At 29.3% G+C, this 23,809-nt stretch overlaps 1 protein-coding gene across 1 annotated transcript; it reads right to left on the reverse strand.

Moving 5' to 3' along the window:
• Positions 1 to 1,538: 1,538 nt before the first annotated feature.
• LOC107164351 (uncharacterized) lies at positions 1,539 to 22,679 on the reverse strand. Its single transcript, XM_089218167.1, has 5 exons — positions 22,371 to 22,679; positions 6,690 to 6,963; positions 5,733 to 5,922; positions 4,256 to 4,667; positions 1,539 to 2,838 (listed from the first exon to the last, which is right to left on the reverse strand). The coding sequence occupies exons 1-5, from the start codon at positions 22,379 to 22,381 to the stop codon at positions 2,646 to 2,648; spliced, it is 1,080 nt and encodes a 359-aa protein (XP_089074293.1). The 5' UTR covers positions 22,382 to 22,679; the 3' UTR covers positions 1,539 to 2,645.
• Positions 22,680 to 23,809: the final 1,130 nt, after the last annotated feature.

Below are 23,809 nucleotides of genomic sequence, written 5' to 3' on the forward strand. Positions count from 1 at the left end.
TATTTGTTATATGTAAGCCGTATAAAATATTGTTGAAAATAAACAATGTCTCAAGTATTTAAAAATATTATTAAACAACTGGATAACTTAAATACCGCCCATATTAATATTTAAAAAATGAACATAATATTGAACTTGTTGCATAAAAATTATTTTAGCTATTCCATTGGCACAACTAGGGGGGTGCAAAAGGGTCTTTAGCACCCCTTGATATTTTAGATCTAACTATTATAATCATTATAAAATAACATAAATTTTATGTTGTTAATAGTATAGCACCCCACGTTTTAGAGTGCGAGTTGCGCCTATGGAAATAATAGGTATCTGTCAGTATAACATTTAGAGGAAAAATAAAGATGCAATTTAGGTGGTATCATAATATTATGCATATTAAAACACAACAATAATAAAATAAAGATATCTACTGTATCCACTATTGTCTACTAAAATATTTTAATTTTATATTATGTTTAAACCGATAAAATATACCTTTTTATTTATAAATTCTAAAAATATTAATTTACTATCTATTATTGAATTTTGAATAATGAATTTTTATTCTTCGGAATCTCTTCTCTTACGTGTGGTTTTTTGGTCATCACTACATAATTCTATAATAGTGTCTCAACTTATACTTTAAATACATAAAATATATTATAAATTTATAAACAATTTTTATTGTTCCTATCTTTAATTCTAACTACTGAGTTTAATATTTTGGTATCAGATTAGATCGAATTATTACTTTGGTCAAAATATTAAATATGGAAATTCTACTATAATAACAGAAGTTTTCTGATTGTCACAAATGAAGTACATACAATTTAACAAATTAAAATATCTAAGTATGATAAAAATCAAAATTGTTTTTCTCAGAAAACTTTTATTACAAGTTTCAAATTCATAAAAATGTTAATACCAAAGCCTTAAAAATATAGTTAGGTGTAAATAAGATGGATAAATTAACTTTTAATGAGTACCTATTTGAAGATTGAAGGTCTGAATAAACAATAATTACATAAAAAACAACAATGATAAATAATTATGAACATAGTTGTAATTCAATAATTATTACCTAATTCTGGAAACTTGAAACTTGAAAATATTTTAACCATGATATAACTAATATTATTAATTATATCATGATTTTAACTTAAACAAAATACAATTTTATAATTGTTTAAAGTAAAAATTTGTTAAATTCATGAACATTAACAATTTATAAATAATAGTTATAGTAGAAAATCATGTTTTATTTTTTTTACAAATTTATAAGCTGTTGTAAATAGTGGATGTCTCAAATTTTCTTGTTATCAAAGGCAAAAATATTTCACCATTTAAATGTTACAGAATAAATATATATCATATAGAATAATTATACATATTTTTGTACTATGAAATGTAGGTTAACGTGGGTTAGGTGTTAACGTGTATTGTCTATTAATTGATATAAATATCCATGTTACATAAAAATGATCTTTTTTACTTTGTCATATTTTTTTATTCTCATTTTACATTAAAAAAATACCAACTTAAAATTGTATGATAAATGAATTTTTATTTTGTTTTTTTATATTCTATTAATTATACAGTATACAGTATAGTATTTGTATATAGTGTACTTATCTTATCTATCAGTTCTGCTAAAATAACTTGTTCTAGCATCTTAAAAAATAAAATAAATAGGGAAATTTATTTAGTGATTTTAATTATAATATGTAAATCACTCGCAAATATACAAACGTTTGTTTGTTGCATGCATATAATAGAATATTGTACAAAGTAGTCATGACAAATGAATTGCCTACACAATACTCCTTAGAAAATGACCGATTGGAATCATCTCTAATTCATTAGTCAAGGCTGGGAATTAATAAATTCAAAGTTGATTTATATTTTTGATTTTTAAGTATTTTAATTTTTTTTAAGCTTCTTAAAGATATTTTAGTTATCTGCTTGTTATTTGATTAACATTACTATTTAAAGAATTAAGTACACTGAATGAATATTGTCTACCAATGTTCTTTAAATACTATAATAATATATGTTGGTATTCTTCAAATCAAATTTAAAAGTGAACATTATTTTAATATATTTTTTTTTTAAGGTTACTGTAAAAGTTAATTTTTAAATAACTGTTTTACCATCATTATATTTTTCAATGAAGGTAACACTCAAAATTAAAGAAATCAAAATAATTACTGATTATTTTACATCATTTTAATTAAAATGTCAAAAATCGATTCTCACAATAACCTAAAAAAAAGCAGATAAACTCAAATCTTTTTATAGATTAATAATTAGATCATTCAAAGTAGGCATAATGTTGACATATTTTTTGGTTTAAATCATGAAATAAATTCACTTAAAATCCTCCCTAATATATATTTTTTCCAGGAGAAAAAAAATTAAGCTTATACCTGTATCTGATAACTAGTTGAATTATTTTAACTTAAATATTTTTTCGAAAAACCTAACTCAGTAAATTTCTATATTAAAATAATCCCACGGAAAAAAGAAATTTGCCCAGCCTTGGCATAACTGAAATGCAATCATATATATAATACATATCTTTAAGTAATCTTAAAAACATAGAATAATTTACTTAATATCTAAATTAAATTCATCTCCAAGAACGGTGTGTTTTATATGTTAAAAATTTCTCTAACATCGTGAATAGTTTTATTGTGATTGGTTTTCTTTAGTTTTGCCACCAATTGCAATGTACCCTCAGTCTTTTTGCACATGATGAAATGACACTGTTCTTTCTTTGAAGCAGATCTTCTTATCTGAGCTAGCTGTTTGGCCACCGCTGGGGGTAGTATTATTTCCATCATTCTGTAATAAAAAAAAAAAAAAATAAATGTTTGAAATATCCTGCAAATTAAATGCAAAAAAACTAACACTTCTGTCAAAACCACTAAACCACGAAAAACAAACTTCGAAAATGAAAACTGTTATCATAATTTCATGGAATTCGATACTTTAAGCTTTTGGGTCTTGAATCACGTTTTCATTCATTGGCAATTGCCTACCGTCTACTGAATCCGTGGCACTCGTGGCAGTCGTTTATATTTTATATTTAAAAATATTATAATATTATGTGTTAAAATGTTATAGCTATCGTGGCATTCGTCGAAAGTCGATTAAACAAAAAATTTAATTTTAATAATATTATTTTTACTTTTTATAATTTTAGTGACTGTATTTCTGAATTTTAATCTTAAGAAAAATAAACATTATTTGAAAAACAGAATTGGATTTTATTAATTTTACGATTTTCACATAAAATCGTATAACTCCGGTCAAGTACCTACCTAGTACCTACTAGGTAAGATAACCAAAACACGAGAAAAACCATAAAAAGAATAATTCGATCGTTAAATAAAAAATATATTTGTTGAGTATAAACACTATACCCGTCACTTTTATTGTGTAGTTTGACCTACGTCTAGTGACACTTATTCGAAAGTCGATTTCACCTTTGATACATTAAATTACATACCCATTTGATGTTTAATTTAATGAATGAAAAGTTGGATAATAATTTGACGTCTATTCAAAAAGTAGGTATAAATAAATTGTTATCGCGCTAAAGTGGTTCTCTCAAACGTTTTTCAATTTAATTTTGAAACAGCAATTGACTAAATTAATTATTACCAAACCGTCTATAACAAAATCAAATGATGGTTTCTTGCGATGACTTTTTGGTGGAGCAATTAACGCGTAGCCACAGCACAAAAAATAATAAAATTATGAGGAAATCAATAAAATGAACATTCATAAGTGACAATTATTATCAAAACATAGATATTGTTTTTTTGCGAACACATTAAGTCATTAAACTTCAATAATAGAGTTATAAAATCACACTACAGTATTCGAGAAATTAAACTCCGATAGTTTTGTTATACAGACATACAGTAGGAACTAAGTACGAGGTATAGGTAAGAATCTTACCGTAAGATGATTATAATGCGTTTGTCTAAGTATTAAAAATCCCAATCATGATGCTTCTAAAACATAAGGTCTTACATTATAATATGTTCTTACTTGTTTTAAATATATATATATATATATACCGTGTTTATATGACGTTTATCTAACTATACTCAATGTAAAACGTTTATTCGATTATGTATTTTTAACATCACTATTATAATGTTATCTAATTTTGTCATTATTATAAATAATTTAACATAATATTATTTCAACATTTGTAGCGGATTGTAAATAAAAAATACGAATGTATTACCTGATGGGTTTGTTGCCCACCCGCATGGACCGCATGGCCCTGCCGACCTCGCACGCTATCCTCTCGCTGCAGTCTTTGCCGTCGATGGACTCGGCGACGAGCTTAGTGAGCGAGGCCAACTCTTCGGGTGCACGTTTCAGAGCCGCCTTGGAGGTGAGCGCGTGTATCGGCAATATCGGTATGAACATGAGGGCGCTGAGGAACACCACGGCGACGCCCACGAATCCGGCCATGGCCACGAACAGCGGCTCCACCCGGGGCTTGGCCGGGGCCTGGTTATCCGGTTTGGGCGGTTCCGGTTCCGACATCGCCGTCGTCTGCGGTATCTGCTGCAGCAACTTGTTGTCCAACGGATAAAAGAAGTAATTATATCCGGAAATCATGCCATCCGGCGGTCTCTGCGCCGTGTCACCTACAAAAACGAAGCGGTGTTAACGCAATATAGGTGTGGTAATATCACTCTCGTCATCATGTGGGGTGGTGCAAATCCCCTCGAGCACTGCAGTGGATGCACTCGCAATGGCGCACATTTTAGAACAATTCTAAGTTTAGCATCCTATTGATATTTTCGAAAAAATGTTTGTGTGTTTTTGCATGTGTTGTAAGAATGTAAAAAAAAGGTCGGACAAACTTCGTTTTGAAGTCAAGTTGAGAAAAACCGACAGGGTCAGTGACTATACGCGTGTTTTGGCACTCTTCGCTACGCCTCTCGGCGTAAATCGAAAATATCTCTCGTCTTGTTATGCAAAACCACCTCAAATAGGCAACAGGGACAGAAGAAATGTGAATAGGTGAACAATTTAATTTTATAAAAATTTTAAAACGTGACGCATACTGCATATAGTATTCATTTACGACGTTGCAGTGGCTTGGCGATGGCGGTAATCGAGAGGCGGCCGCCTCTCAGTTTTTTTTTGGTGGGTGATTGGTGATGACACTGGTTGGATGGGAAATAATTTAAATTCATAATAACGAATTTAGGAAAATAACACTTAAAATTATATTTTAATATTGTCTAATATTAATATAAACGAAAGCTAGTATCCAGTAGGCAGTGGTTACTAACCATTAGTCGGTAATAATACCTACCTAATAAGTACAATTGTCTGTGAAAAGCAAACTCCCCCCCCCCAACTCTATTTCCAATTGAGAGACAAAATTATGGTTGATGGGTGGGTATCGCAAAATATACTTGCTTCTGAAAGTATTTGAGTTCGCCACGCCACTGTGACGTTGGATCAAATGATTGCCTAGCGTAAAATACGCGTTACGGAAAAGCTGTACTTTTTAAGTATTTCACCGATAACAGCAAAACAAAGTTTGTCCGTTTTTTTTTTACATTCTTAAAATGTATGCAAAAACACATCATATTAAAAAAAAAAAAAAATTACAGCTTGCTAAACTATAATAAATTATGCCCAAACGCCTAACCTCGTACCTATTTATACATATTTTAATATTTTTGTTTTCAACTCACTAGCGATGGCATTTATTATATTTTGAGGGCTGTTGGGTGTCGGATAAAACTGTTGCGGAGCTTCTTGATTGACTATCCGGTTTTGTGACTCGGCAAATTCGTTTTTCAAAAATTGAGGCGCTATTTGCGAGAGTAATAACTCGACTTGGCTTTTGGTGGCATCGGCTTGGACAGGGCGGTTCACCTGATTCTGTTAACAGCAATCGATAAATATATTGTGATCATATTATAGGTGCACACAGATAATAAAATAGGCGTTTGGCAGTTATTGCAACAAACACCTACCTATTATTTACACTTCGTCAAATAAATTATTTAAAAAATACTTAATAATATAAACTCACGCTCCCGCATACTCAAACCCCTCTATTCTAACCAATGCACAAAATTAAAAACAAAAATAATAATTTATAAACCTCTTTTAAAACCTATATGGACTTACGGACTACAAATCTGGGGAGCAGCCAAAAAATCTAATGGGTACCAACAAAATTCAAACTTTCCAAAATATTTTACTTCGCAAAATTACAAATGCCCCTTATTTCGTTTCAAATCTTACGCTCCATAACGACCTTGTCGACCTTCATATTATGAAAACAATTAACGAAAAATCCAAAACGTTCTACAACAGATTTCACCTCAAACTTACGATTTACTACAATCCTCTCATAAAAGCTCTCTCCATCCCAACTTTTCTTGGAAATCCTCAACGTATAGGTTGAAAAGATCATGGTGTCGCGACCTTCTTTAAATTAATATAATGATGCTATCAACAACAGCTAAAGTGTCACTAATGGGTGGTTTCTTTAGTCACTTCTTTCTCGCCAGTTGTGTTACTTTTCTCGCATATGCTTATTGCGCTAAATTGTACAGATTGCATATTGCATGATAAAAATAAAAACTTAATAATATTATATAAATAGTATAAACTGCGGCTAATTAAATTGGTTGTCGTACGTTGAAATGGAATGGTTGTTTCGACAGCATTTTTATCTCGTCGGACGATTGGGTATTTGGGACATCGTCGGGTATGTACTCTTCGACGTCGATTCGGTCGTTAAACACCTTGCGATTCGGTCGTTGCATATTGCCAATGACGCTCTGCAGGAATTCGGCGCCCGATGGCGCGTTGGTATGACCGGTACCACCATCGACCGCGGTCGTAACCAGTGGTAACAGCTGCACGACCGTAAGCACGTATAAAACCGCTGTCCGAACAGTCTTGCTAAACCTATGGTGACAAGAAAAATGTGTGAGTGAAATATAGGTAATAATTGTGTGGCTGTACCGGAATGCTTAAAGTCAGGTCAGGTTATAGCTGGTTAGGTCTGGCGTGTCGTGGCCAAAATTTGTGCTCTCGGGCCAACTATGGACATTTTCCGGCGTTGGTCGTGGTAGTTGTAATGATACCACGATCACAAAGGCCAATCAGAATATGATAAAAAAGTCGTACGACATGTAGCTATAGCATACCTTATAGACTCTAAGTATACAGCGATTAACAGTGTCGACTTTCAGAGAGTGGGTGACAAGTCTAGTCGTCTAGGCCAGTAAATATTAGATAAATACCTATTGAGGCGAACATTTTATTTACAAAAATATACAAAATTGAAAATACATACACGGGACGATATTTACATAAATAATTAAAAATGGGACGTAATTTGCAGTGCGCCGGATTATCAATCGAATACCGAAAGAAAAACGCATAATTTGGTTACGCCAAAATGCATCTTTTGATGTTATCTACATTTTTTTTTTATATAAACGTGGTAAGCTACATTTTGTATAGGTACTCATCGTGGGTACCAAATATTTGGTTTATACATTAAAAAGTGCAGCTATAATGGCCCAACTACAGCAGATAAAACATAACATAAATCATTTGATATAATTATATAGCGCGATTAATCAAATGTATAATAGGTGTTAAAGTGTGATACAGGTGTTTAAACGATGTCTAAAATGTACATAATATAATATAATTACAACCATAAAAAATTAATTTCGCATTCACATTATACTATTATAGCAACGCGCATCATCGTATATAATAACCGGTGGACTACGATGAGATGAGTATCTAATTATCAGTGGTTTATTACAATGACCCGAATCATTTAATAAACATACAAATTAATTACTTTTAAACACATTTATCAAATAGTAAATAACATCTTATGTGTTAATTAAATGAATATTATATGAAATTATATGAACGCATTGAACGCTATGAATTATTATTATTTTTTAATTAATTATACACAACTGCAGTCATCGGCTTGAATATTATTTATGACCGTAATTATTTAAAAGATTTATTATGCATTATCATCTTTGATCTTTCATTCGAAATAGCAATAATAGCCAATTATTATTTCTGTATCAATGATACATCATTAACAAAACTTATTTATGAAATTGAATCACGTAAACCCTTATTATGCGTGTGCGCCATTTATTAATGTGGATGATTATATTATCATTTTCTATAAAGTATATATTAAACATTTAAATATAATATATGTCATCAAAAATAATTTTTGTCCTCGATTTTATTATGTGTGACAGACACTCAAGAAATCTTCGTTTTCCAATCCTATTATGTAAACTTTTTCACTCACACGATCTAGACGAATTACATCCCATACCTAGCGATTATTAATTAATATATCGGTGGTTAAATTTTTAACGTTGATGGTAAATAATAAGGTATGTAATTAATTTTTAACAATCGCTATCTGTAGAGAATTTGATGCTTTACCAAAATAATCAAGAAAAAGTGTTATGATTATAATATTAAAATATAATACTTCCTCCTACCATACCATAATTATTTTTCAAGTCAGTAGACATTGTAAACAGCCATAGTATAGGTAACAATACACATCGCCTAACTAAAAAGTTCAAATGACTGTGCGGCTCCAGTGCGGCACGTGTTCGTACAACTAAATATTACCATAATATATATATATATATATATATATATATATGTATAGATAGATAGACTATATTGATGCCTATTATATTTATATTAAATTGTTTGCTTGTAGCCGTCGCGAATCGGAACGTGATTTCTCCATTATTAACAAGTATAAGAAATGATTCTTCGGAAATAATAGACACCTGTATCATATTATATACCATCGTAGTTATTGAATTCCTGCGTGTATGTGCCCCGTATGTACCTACCTATGTACGTAGTGTGAATTGAAATAGTTTTCGATTCCGATTTCCTCGAGCACATGTTAACATTTTATTGTGCATCATAATATAATATCTTATATTGTATATTGTGCCAATATAATAATATATTGCAGCAAAAAGAGCAGATGCGAATGCGCAATTGCTATATAGGTACCTATACCTATTTGATATCTTCGAGTCATAAATCCACTCTCTAAATCTACCACTAATTTGCCTTTTTGCACTAGAAATTTGACGAACAACAATAAACAATATTACCTATTTCACTTTGCAATATTAATATTAATCAATTATTATTTATTTGCACATTGGTAGAAAACGACACGATGTATAGTATATACTAATATAGTGTATAGTAGTTGTAGTAAAGTAAGCAAATTAAGTTATACCTATATTAAAACAAGCCAGGCCAACGAAGCGAATGTAGTGAGACCAAAAAATTAAATAATAATTTGACCATCATAATATTTCAGTTAAACGTCACCATCAAAGCGAAGAAGAAGTACCTACCATTGCTATCGTAGCTCGTAGGTTCAAATGTTTGATATACTTTGATACTTTGATATGTGTGTAATGTGTATGTGGATAGGCGACGATTGTTAGTCGAACTAGTGCATTATTAATTTATGTTTATTGTTTTGAAGTACCTAATTAGAATATGGCACCTACATATATATTTCCTATATATTGATAAAATGGTTTTCGATTAAAATGTGTTTTAATATTTTTCTTTCAGTCGTTTAATGTTATAATATTTACATTTATAATCGAACAGCGACTGGATACTTATCATGCGGTCAACGAAAATATTAAAGATAAGTATGTGGATAAAAGTTCTTCACATCAAGTAAACATACAACTTAGTACTTACAGTCAAGAGAGTTCGAAGGTAAGACAATAGTAGGTTTTACTATTTTATTGCGTGTCATCTGATACAATAGTAGTGATACGACTATAATATAATGATTATGGTTTAATGCGATTGCAGATTGCCTACGTCCAATAAGCATCAGTAAAGACACCTTTGGCGGATATATGATAGTTAAAAAACAGAATGTGCTGACGTGCTGTGCATTGTCGTACAATAAATTTATTAGCCATGAAAATAAATACGTCAGGAGATATGTATATAATTATTCTCCACAATATCAATACACATCCACAGGTCCCGTGTAGCACCGAAACGGTTCATTAAAGTGTTGTTATTATCATTTATATTTTCTCTTTTATAACAGGCCACGCGAGTTATTCGAAAACGAATATTGATTTAACCATTTAGGCATCTTCCAAGCACAATATACAACTGCGAGAGGTCATGACGTGGGACTGTGATCAATCTAGTATGTCTAATGATTATTATATAAATGAAAGCGGTGCGAATTTGATCGAACTACAATACAAATAAACATTATTGTACATTATTGAAATTATCGAAATGATTGATCGTTTTTATTAAATACTCAGGGTAAAAACACAATCACGATCTAAATTTACTACCTACGCTGTAGATAAATCCGGCCCCGGAGTTTCAGGAATACTGCTTTTAAAATAAATTGGTTAGCTACAACAGCCGTTGTGTTAAAAAAACAATTTAATCTCGTATTCGCACACACCTAAAATCTATAACAAGTATTGTATAATTATATTGGGATTTGGGAAACTATCAGGCACGCGTACAGGAAATTTTAGAAGTATTTAATTTATTGTGAATATATATATGTACATTAGTATTAGCCATTAGGTATAGTTGGAATAACCAAATGCACAGTTAACTTCGAAACCCGTTAGCTCTTGTCCTCGTGTTGTATATTTTAACGTGTTCTTTATACATCACGAAACTAATTATCACGTGTTAATATTGTTCGTATGATTATAACAGTTCCGAGTACGTATCTTACATTCAAGGTAACAATACAAAATGTAGGTACTTGATTATAACCATCATATCATATAATCTAAGTGAGAGTTAAAAAAAACGAAAACAAAGCGAGATATAAATTATTGGTATTGCCATAAATATAGTGTTTTGTTAATTGTTAGTATACTACAGTCGTAGCCCGTAGGTGCATATTAGTGAAAAATACTGCTAGTAATAAGTCACATAGTATTATGTGTGTACCTTTTCATACAACTGTGATACTCGGAATACCTATCATTAAACTGCTGTGCAGTTATAATTATGTGCAAAAAAAAATTTTTGTTCGCCTAAAATTAGATTTAGGTTTGCAGTTCAATGTGGTACCCACATAATATACATTTTAGTATTTTATACCGAAGCTATATCCGCAACTCTGTGGGGTTTAACAACACGATTTAAGTCATATTGTAATCTCACCGTTACTTCAGTCCCACCAAAACAGTACAGGAAATACTAAAATACATATATAATTCATGACGGGTTTACATAGATTTTATCCTGTGGGCATAGCGACCGTGTTCTGTTTTTATCATAGGCGTGCGCACGGGGTGTGCCAGGTGGGCCATGGCCCACCCTGCGAGTCATACTGTATCTGTTGTATATATTGTGATCTGATAATAAGGTTTTGTCATAAAACTTAAATAATACAATTACAAATTACAATTTTCAATAATAATAATTAATTAAATACATTGAAAAATTGAATTGATTAAATATTTTAAAGTATCTCTTGAAGTATCTAAATCATAATAGAATTGGCCCACCCTGCCAAAAAGGTCAGCGCACGCCTATGGTTTTTATACATTTTTACCCTCTCTAATTATTATATTGGTATAACCAGCGCCGGCGGAAGGGCAGGGCAGAAGGGGCAGCTGCACAGGGCCCCGCCATTTTAGGGGCCCCGCGCCTAAAATGGCATGTAATAATTTGTAATACTATAAATTTGTTTTTAATATTAAAAATACAAGTCCCATCTGTAGTGGTGCCTCGTGGGTTTTTAATGAAGTGCATATCAAAAAAAAAAATGTAACCAATATATTATATTACGAATAATTTTATGAATATTTAATTATAATTTCGATAGAAATCAGAAATCAGAAATGCGATTGTTGTTTTAAATTTACGATGATGATTGATGAATATTATCAGCTTATATAATAATACGCGTGAGAGTAAAAATAAATTATAAGACTGACTAACAACGGCAACGGCGACGTCTAAAATAATTCGCTGAAAACAATGTAATTTATTATGTGTACATCAATTCCAATAATTCAATTATAACCCGAGTTGTGTGTTTTTCTTTCCGAAAATACGTATAGTTTATCGTATTATTATTCATTTATAGTTGAAGAATGATTGTGTACTCCTTATCTTGTATGTGATGGCCGATGGGTGTCCGCATGACCACGAAGACACAATCGGAGTGCACTTTCTGTTGTCATTTCATTTTTTTTTCATTTTAGAGTTTTAAAAAATAAATCCAAATTGAAAATTGTACGTTTAATATACTTTGTTTAATTGTGTACATAAAAAATAAAATATTTTTTAGGGGTTATGTAAAATAGAAAAAAAATGTATTTTTCTTCTTTAATTTGTATAGGGTCCATGAAAAAAATATGCCCTGGGCCCCGCAAAATCTCCCGCCGGCACTGGGTATAACAATCTAATACTCCACAGACTCGTAATGTACGTATATGCACGTCGAGCTAACAAGCAGATTCAATTGGTGGGCGGAGGGCCCCCCCCCCCGTAAGCTGCGTTTTGTTTAGGAAAAATGCTCACTAAAAAGAATCAAAACTAATTTTAATACGTTGAGTGCCACGGTCGACGGATATCGACAATATTGTCAATTTCACTACAATTTGTATAGGCATCTTTATGGCAATATAGCCTTATAATTTACTCGGTTATCAGAGTAATTCTTCCGTTTATATAAATACGTGGTTATTCAGTGAAATGTCTTCTTTTCAGCGGTGTATTCCGATTTTATTTTCGTTCATTTTTAGCAAAGTAATAGTTATTTTTTCCCAGAAAACTGTCGATGACGGCGACTACAACAATTATTTTATACCTACATAAATATATTATTCTTATAATATACAGTAAGTTGTAATCTTGTAAAGTTATACTAGTTATAGACTTATAGTATAGTTTTATTTGAAATACTAAATAATAATAATAAGAATTTGGTACGTTGACGTAATACATTCAGAGCTATTCTTGGAATTAGCGATAACGATAGTCGATGGACAACGCCACAGGGGCACAGGATTACCACGGTTATTTTTGAACACATATAATATGCCCGCTTGCCCACATATTACATTTTAATGGATATTTTATTTTGTATGTGAAATATTCACCCCCCCCCCCCCCCCATAATCTCGGGCTGGATCCGCCCCTGGCTAAATGTTAACGTTATGGACTATCGCTAAGGGTGCGGGCGGCGTAGATATGTTTAGAAAATAGTGTGAAAAACTCACTCAACATACTTAGGTTTTTCTATTATACATATAATAATAATTACTGGTAAACTACAAATTGAGAACGGAATTTTTGGTTAAACGAGTTAATACGCTCGATTTATAATATTTTACATTTAATAATTTTTATTGAACGATTAGGCACGATATTAATTGATATACTGGTGACCCGGGTAAATAACAAAATCAACTTTTAAATCCATTTAAAAAGTTTGATGAACTAATAGCCGCTTAAGTCGTTATTTTGTTTATAGTTCTTAATTCATAAAGAATTAAATATGTGGCTTTAAAGTTAATGAAGTATGGTATATAGCCAATATAGAGCAAGGTATAAACAATTATTACCGATAAAATATAAAAACAAAATTTTAAATATTTCAAATAAATATAATGCGCAAAAAAAAATCACTTAGTTAATTTATTGAAATATTTAGAATAACATAATATGTTGAAGTTATAGGAGTTGCACATTGTTCTGTAAGCTGTAGAATTATAGCAGACCAAACTAGAAATCCGAGCTATACAATGTTGAGTTTAAAAATTGAAAATTAAAAATGCATATTTTGCATATTTCGATAATTTTAGAAAAAAAGTGCATATTTCCTTGATTTTCATTGATATCCGCATATTTGTATGCATATTTAATATTTTCTACAAAAATTAATTTTTTTCATTCTTAACCAATTTATTTTAAATAATGTTACATTTTTTCAGTTCAATAAAATCTCAAACGCCAACCGGTAACACGCCATATTTTTTTTATATATATGAATTTTAAATAATGCAATTTTTTTTTTTTTTTTTTTATTTGAAATAAACAATCTGTACAGTTTGCACAATAAGCTTATATGATAATAGTACATGATACGTGACAGGCGTGATTTAAGCAGCCACCCATTAGTGACTCTTGACTGCAATTTTTTTAAATATATATTTTTATAATTTTTTTTCATGTATAAATTATTGATAATTGATATACTTTAAATAAATAAATACATTTTTTTTGCATATTTCACATTTTTTAATGCATATTTTATAATTTTTTCTTACATATTTGCATGCATATTTTGCCTAAAAAAAGGCAAAAAAGCTCCTATAACTCGGAACTCCCGAACTCTACTTATGAGCTACATTATCCAGGAATAATTGTCATATAACCCATTTTATTTCCTATTTATAACTTATTATTAATTATTTAGCCCAATATTTAGTAATATTAAAGCTATATGACTATATTTTTATAAGATCATATAATTTTTAATTATAATTTATGACTATGACTTAGTACATTTTTATTACACATTTTATTTATATATTTAAATTTATATTTTATAAATTATTATTATTTTTTTTTGATAATACATACTTAAATGTTCAGTTTAAGATATAGTAACCTGTCGAATCATTCAATATCCAAAAAAATTTCATAGAAATTTACCATGCACGCAAATTCATTCTCAATTGTATTCGTCTTGGTCTTATAGGAAAGCGGTAAGTTATTAAGTATTTTAGTTAGTTGTGAATTTTAACTATCCTCAATCGTTCAGCCAAAAAAATATTAAGTTTTCAACTATTCAATAGCTATAATTAATTACAATAAATCATTGAATTATGCTAATTAAAAATATGACAACAATTGTTAATATTATATAAGTAAATAATAAGAAATAAACTCATGTTAGCAAATTCTCAAAATTCAAAAATCATAGTTCTAAAAAAGTTATTAGGTATGTTCCAAATTAATTTTACCCAAAAAATATCGAATTTCAAAAAAATTAACTACTTGACTTAGATATAACTTTTTATCATGAAAATTGTTCTTATAATCAGATTCACAAATAGGCTATTTTGAATTTTTTTATTTTCATTTTTCAGTATTAAAAAATAAACACAAAAAAAAATTATACATGTAGCGCTAGGCTCTCTTAATGAAAGAAAAGAATATTAATTTGAACAAAAGTTATTCCAAAAGTTAGTTCTATCTGTTACTCATCTTGTATACTTATAATATAAAATGTGCATAATATGGATTATAGGTATATAGTAATATGCTTATGTATTTATAATATTAATAATACACTTTAATATTAATTTATTTAAAAAATGATATAAAAAATGTACCTACCATAAACTTATTGACTTAATAGTTAGTTAATTACCTTAAAATAATTATAATAAAAGCATATCTTTTTTTTTTTTACTTGGCAAAGCGTATATGTCGTCAGAAATGACAACATTGCTATGAAGATATAGCTGTGACCGCTCCACCAAACTATCGCGTACATCATAGACATATAAATATATAATACCTTCATGTTTTATTGTTTTATATGTCTATGGTGTGTGTGTGTATCCGCCGATTTGGTAGTCGTTCAATATGCTATCTACCGTAAATATTTTATCTACTGCAGTAATTTTACTATAGTTTAGTATCTATGATATCCACCGTATGCCCGTATGCTGTATATTAATATATTATACATACTTTATCATTTATTACGATTGAATTACGATTTAAGATTAAACTTTTATTAAAACCCCAAATCATATTATATTTATATTTTATACCTTAGTAAGTTAGGTAGGTTAGTAGGTATACCTTTATATTACACCTGTTTAGTGTGTGTTTGTGAGTCTTGTCGATTATATACGTGGTTTTACTGTGATTTATTTATTAATAAATATTATTTAATAAGTATTATTATGAGTTTGTCAACTATGAGTTATTTATATCGACACATAATTCAAAATGAAGAGATGTGCGAACATTTTTTAAGTATAAGCGGTTTATTACCAATGTTACCAAAGAAGAAATTCTGCATTATAAAGGTAGGACAATTTACATTTAAATACGTGTTGATATCATACTTCACCAACATAAAATGACGGTAGATAAAAATATAAAATATTAACGGTAGATAGCATACTAAACCATCAAACGTGTGGTAGATAGCATATTGAACGAGTACCGCCGATTTTTATACCAAGTTAATCTGTGTGTTTATCGCATATTCTGATTACAGTTCACAGACAACAGAAAAAATCACGGACTACTATAAATTATCATAAAGGTATAGTATCCGTGATTAAAACGTATTACGTAAAATATGATCAAGGAAGATCCCAAGGGCGCTGATCCACCTATATCGCCCTCCTTATAACTATGCCACTGTTATAAATACATATTACCAATATTGCGTTGTGCGAGTTTAGGACGTATATCTAGCCATCTAGGTATATTGAGTAGGATTTTTTAATAATGCTCCATAAATTAAATATTTTCTTAAAGAGTAGGATATAGGTTATTGATTGATATGGTGTATTTGTTATAGGCAGGTACGCGAAGAAAAAAAAACACATCTTTGTTATTATACAGTTTTGTACTCGCTGCAAACACTACGAACATTTTCGTTTTCATTTTTACTCTTTCTATATACCATTCGATTTTAGGTCTGACTCGGTGACTATATATTTATGTTATTTTTGCACGTAACGTTATTAGGCCAACCGGCTAGTGAAATCTATTATTGGATGACGTGCACAGGAAATGCACGCGGAAACCCGTTTGATTCTGTTTGTTCTAAATCCAACAATTTTTTTTTTTTTTGGTTTGGCATCAATCCAACACAAATAGAAAGGAAAACAGACTACGAATCGATAGAACTCGAAACGCGAAAACTGATATTATTACCGCAAATGTTTCCCGTCCGGTTAAGCGCGGTTTTGCGTGCAATTACATCGGCCGATTTCTGTGATGTGAAGGATGTGATCAAGCGCCAATTTTGATTTTAATTTAAAAACAAAAGACTTTTCAATAAATCGTTATTCTATCGATTTATTTCACACGCACTCGCCGTGGTATCGATGATATCGCATTATTAGGTATAGTGTAGATTCACTTAGATGTTGTTAAATCAAACATTAATATATAAAATGCAAAATGCTCCGACCAAAAAACCTATTTATGTCTAATACTGAAACTCCAATTTTAACCTACAATAGTAATTTATCACTCAGCTGCGATCATTATTTTACCATGATATTATATTATGTATTTATTAGTTATTACTATTATTGTGGCACACTAATTTCGTGCACGTACGAAGAGAACGTGACCAGGTGACCAAATATGGTACCTTATGACAAAACGTGTACCCATACAGGTGCAAAACTCAACGTTGTTTCGAATGTATGACCGAATAATATTTCGCATTAACGATATTTAAATATTAAATTCAAAATAATGGACTCGCAGAGACTGGAATTTATAACACTACGATTAATGCGTAAATCATTACTGTCTACTGACGATTAAGTTGATAAATTTGCAATATTTACCGTGCGTAGATATATACCTAATAACAAGAATAATCGGTAAAAATTATTCAAATATCGCTCATCGGATAATTATTTTAGAATATTAATTCTACTCACCATAATTAGATATAATCAGTCTAAGGTCACCTTAGTAAGGTGTTACTTAAATATTTTAAATGAATATTTTAAAATATATAGTCATTCATAACTTCAATTTCATGATTTGTTTTTTTAATATTCATTGAATAATTATAAATAGATCGTGCGTTCAAATCACTATACCTGTCGTTAATCGTCGTTTATTGACTGTGTACCTATCTTGCAACAGTTTTGTAGATTACCTATACCTGAAACGGAAGTACCTACCTAATTATTCGCATATGTAAATAATTCATATATTTTAAAATATGATACATATGTTATATGTACAATATATTATACATAAATCGTTTAACCGGTGTATCATAGCGCTGCAGTAGGTGGGTATAGTTATAATAATATAACATATGATTAGCCGTGAATAAAATCCGTCACACGCGTGCACAATAGAAATCAATAGAAATCCAATTAATTATTGTCATTTATCGTTATGATTCGACCAAACAACTATAATAACAAGTGTAATATAATATAATGTTAATCAATAACAGTCTTTCTCATGATGACGACATGCTATTTAAACGTAAAACGATTATTCCGATACTAAAATTTGACCACCGTATAGGTACGTATTCGGTGTGATAGTCACGATGCCAGATAAATGTTTATTTTTAACGAATATCTCTGTTTTAGAAAGATTGAATTTTCAAGTTTCAAAGATTTGCTGTAACATCTGAAGCATAAAAATTGATTTTGATCCATTCTTAATTTTATTATTTTTTTCCAAAAGAAGATTGATATTAAAATATATGTTAGTTCACTAAGTTTCATACAATTTATTTTGCTACATTTTTTTAAAATTAAATATTTAGGTCCTATAATTATTTTTTCAATTTAAATATGAATTTAATGTTAAATTAACTTTGAAAACCTGACTATTATTTGAGCCAGCTAGCAGCTACCCGGATACGCTCTACATATAATAATATTATTTATATGTGTATTGTAAACCGTGTTATAAGGAGAAAAATATAGGTAACAATATGAAAGTATTTTGGTGACTAAAAAGTTGGAATAAGGCATCAAATTATAAAATATGAACATTATAGTTTGTATGTTCTAGAAATGTCATCAGTTCATCACTACCTGTACGAATGTATATGGTTTATTTTAGGGATGATCCATATACTTTTCTAAATACTCAAACTTAATGTTTTTCATTTACTTTCAAACTGAAACTCTAACAAGAACTTTTGATTTTTTTAGAAATTTTAAAATGTATTTATGATAAATTTTAAAATAAAAATATTAGTAAAAAGTGTGTAAATAGGTGACCGCTCAACGTTATTCAGTAGGAGTTGAGTGCGTACTTCGTCATTGAGTAGGTCACCGAAGTCTGTAATGAATGTGTTAAATTTAAATTCAATGATTAATCATGCGAATACCAATTTTGAGTGGGGACTTATATTATAATATATATATATATGTATTATTCTACTGGTTTTAGGTATAGAAATTTATTTTACTATTAGTACTATTAGTAGATAATATAGTTTAAAATTTATCTTAATATTTCAGAAATTTAAATGAGTAGGTATGGGTGGTATACATGTTAAGTTCTCTCTGAAATTTCGAACTACAAAATAATAACTAAAATCGTTGTCCTTTTTTTAATATACAAAATGCTGTTAACATTTTAAATTAAATATTTCTTTATAAATAATAATGAGCAATTGATTTATAATATTTAGTGGTTCTGTAAGAACAACGTATAAGGATCTATATATTAAATTTTCATACCTTAGCCCTACAATTTATAACATTTAAATACATTTCTAACTATATAAAATAATTTTTCATATGTTCGTGATTTTACATATTTTGTAAAAGTTTGAATTTGATATGCATGAAAAAAAATCGTGTCTGTATGTGTTTTTAATATTTTTAAATAGCCCAAAAAGATTTCACGGTATCTTGTATTAAATGTACCCATAATAGGTACAAGCTTTTTCACTAAACATTTTAATCGACAATTATTAAAAAAAATTAACATTCAAATGTCTATAAATAGTTTAAAATTGATACAAATATTTTTAAAATTTCAGTAAGCACCTATAAGAATAATACTAGTTAAAGACGTTAAAGTACATCAGTGCACTACCGTGCGTATGTTCGGGAACATAATATATGTCACTATGGAATACACTATATTTTTAAACTATTGAAAAATCTTCTGACAAAACTGTTGGACTTTGGGATAACGGATTTTAATTTTGAAATCAGATTTTGATTGTTTAACAACTTTACTTAGTTGCAAACTTCCGTGCCAGACTTAAAAAAAAAAAATCCCTGAGACTTTATTATTTAAACGACCCAAAGGTCTTTATAAAAATATTTGACGATTAAACATATTTTACATACTAGATATAAATTATCTATATATATTACATATGGACGGAGTCGCTTAATAATATATGAGATATGAAATATTTTTTTCGGCAATGTCACTGACATTTAATTAGGTACATTGTTTACGCTTACGTTTGGATATCAGAAAAATTTTGGACTAAAAAATGTCAGAAACATAGTATATTTTGGTGAGTGATGACACAATATTAATATGCTATGTTGAGTGCTTGGAAAGTTCCTATAAAATAGGAATTAGTTCCTTTACGCAATAATTTTGTTAAAAAAAAAAACTAAATCTATATTGTTTCTAGCTTAATGAAAGAAACTGGTTCCTTTCCACGATCGTATAAGTAAAGAAAAATTTTCATTTCTCAATAATTTTAGAATGCTAGGTATAAATATAATATTTTGTGGTAATAATTGTTTAATACAATTAGGTAGTCGTTAGGTTTTTAAAATGCTTAATTTGTTAGTTTCGTACAATAGTTAAGACTGAAATGACCACCATGACTGACTTGACATTTTTGAAAACATTGTGAATACTGAATATTATATTATTTATATTATTATATATATTATGCTGATATATATTGTCGAAAAGAGTGGATATAGATATATAGGTAGTTGGCAGTTGCACACTGCGTCATTGTTTAACTAAAAACATTAAAATCTTAACTTTGTAACATTGTATTCTATTTAACATTATAACATAAGCACATATCTCATATGTATTTATAATTGCAGTCATTATTTGAATATAACAATATCGTTAGATACAAAATTTGATTCACTATACTCAGCTCATCTATAAACTTTAAAGTCTTATAACTTTGAAATATAGAGTGATCTTTAATAATATAATTACCAGGTACATAAATAATACGCTTTCATATAGGTAAAAATGTTTAATATAACATAGATATAATAAACATAAATTTTAAATGCATAGGTACTTAAATAAAAATATATGACTATTTACTATTTAGATTATTAAATATTGATCTTTTGTTTTGGTTATGATAAAACAAAATAAATAAACAAATGTTTTTAAGCCAAGCATGGTCTATAATCGATATACATCCAATTTCCAATCATTTGGCTATATAAAATGAATATTTATTACTTTTATTATACCAACCTTATATGAAATCAATTTTTCGTTCATATTTTCTGTTTTATGTCCAATTGGAAATCATACTTATACTCATTTATAGAGCTAATTATATACCCTCGTAAAAATGAACATTTTTTACTACGTAATCCGTGTTGTGGGGGTATTCATAGTTTATGCATATTATATTAAAATAATATGTGATAAAATGAAATTATATTACTCTCATTATATACAAGAGACTTACAGCGAAAGATGCGCAGACTAGCTTTGTCGAATATGTTTTAACTTTTAACTTATAAAGTTATAAAGTATTATTACGAACAAACAACAATCGTTCGAGATTTTAAATCAAATTAATAAATTATTATTATTTTAAAATGCACACAGTTAAAATATTTAAAAATGATTTTTTAATTAAGAATTTAAAACAGAAATCCAAAATAAACATTGATACAAACTTATAAATTTTATAAAGTGGTTAGAAGAATGAAAACAATTTACACTTGCAAACTCATTTATATAAATTTTAAAACATGCATGTTATATTATAGTACTTAACACGTGTATATTTTTTTTATTTACTTACTTTAAAAAACAAAAAAATGTATAAATAAATTTCAATATATGTAATTACTAAAATCTTCTAAAAGAAATTTAGTTATTTTTATATTTTAGTTTTATCATCTAATTTTGTAGAAATTTCAAAATTTTAAATGAATAATTTTGTACTAAGTATTTAGTTTTTATTATTTGGTATAAAAATTGAAAATTTTTATTAATTTCTTGCTACAATTTTCAAGATTTTTCAAGTCTTGAACTACAAAAATGTGTAAAAAAAATAGTTGTTCATTTTACGTATTTTCGATAATTTCAAATTGATAAAACAACAATAATTATATGAGAATTCTTGAATTATATTTTCAAAAATTCATACTTCCATTACCATTAAACCAAAATTCTGGTAACTGTAATGTGCAGTATAGTATCAAATTGTAGTGCGTAATCAATAAGCACCGGCATAGTTATATCATATATTTTTGGATGTTAATAAAGTATTATCATAGTTGATTAAATTATAATATACTCACAATTGTGTCATTTTGTTCACAATCGCATGAATGCCAAAAACAACACCGAAAAATCGCTTAGTAAAAAAAATTCGTTTCGTTTCAGCCGATAAAAACTGAATTCAAAAAATGTTATAGTTGATACGCGAGCACGACTGCCGCTGATAAAATTCACGATTTAAAACCACCAAGAAATCCGTCAAGATGTCAAACGTATCGCAAGAAGGTGGTGTGGGTAACGAGCGGTGTGTGATTATCAAGTGTGGGTGCACGACGATACAACTACCTATGGTCTCTTTCGAACGTTCCCCGGTCGACTGAAGACGCTCGTCTGGTAGATCGACTACATCGTATATTTTCATAATACATATATAATATATACACATATAAACAAATATATGTGTGTATGTGTGCATTGGAACCGTTCAAACGGAAACCGGCGCGTGTTGGTACTATATAGGTACTATGTATATTATGACGCCGCGCCGCCGAAACAAAATGACGTGTGAGCAGAGATACATAATATTATAGGTACCTACAACATATAACTATTATAATAATTATTATTTTATGGATATTTTAGATAGATAATATTATATTATATATACATACGTGTATATATATGCGAGCATTTATCTGGGTCAAACATGATGCCGGACGTTCGATTCGGAACCGGTTCCGTGACACTGTGGCCTATAAAACCGATTTTTCTCGGATGCGCCCAAACGATCTTTTGGTTTTTACGTGTATATAATAGATGTATAATTTAATTATGTATAATAGAACGATATATTTGTATTACAGTTCTAATCGCTTTTGAATTGATAGACAATAATGACGTACCTATACTATTATGGGTAATAGTCGTCATTGTCACGCAGCACTACGTTTAACGATATGCGGACTTGAGCTGATGGCATATAATAATCATAATGGCTCCCCTAATACAATACGGAAAAAATCTGGGGGGGGAGGGTTAAGCCATATCCTAAAGTTTTAAGTAGAGGTCTAAACTCACTGGTCCTTAAAAATATCACGTGCTAAATGCCTAATAATTGTAATTATATTTAAAAAAAAATTGTATTTAATCGTATTACAAAGCAATATTTTGTGCTCGTTCTTGTTAGGTACGCATAGAACTTTGGATAATAAACCAATTCGTGTCAAGATAGGTTATATTAGATTTCGTCACGGTAGTTTATGTCCATGTGGCCTACAACCCGTGGGTAAATAAAAAAAAAAAATATTTCGAATCACATGACGATACGAGTTCAGAGTCGATTAAGTTAAACTATTGTAAGTATAAAATATTATAATTCCACAAATAACTTTTTTCAGTTACTTACCTAGTAGGCTAGTATATCGTATATACCATTTATATTAAATCAAAATATGAAATTATAGGTTTTGGTTTATACTATTACCAGAACACCATGCAGGTAGACACTAGACGGTATCTA

Source organism: Diuraphis noxia, unplaced genomic scaffold, assembly GCF_037042655.1.
Source record: "Diuraphis noxia isolate RWA-SAM2 unplaced genomic scaffold, SU_Dnox_SAM2 contig0001, whole genome shotgun sequence".
Lineage (NCBI taxonomy): Eukaryota > Metazoa > Arthropoda > Insecta > Hemiptera > Aphididae > Diuraphis > Diuraphis noxia.

Coding starts and splice junctions, on each gene's coding strand:
- LOC107164351 (XM_089218167.1), bottom strand. Junction 5,923..6,689: donor AACAACCATTCCATTTCAAC/GTACGACAACCA, acceptor TGCTGTTAACAG/AATCAGGTGAACCGCCCTGT. Junction 4,668..5,732: donor TATAATAAATGCCATCGCTA/GTGAGTTGAAAA, acceptor TCGTTTTTGTAG/GTGACACGGCGCAGAGACCG.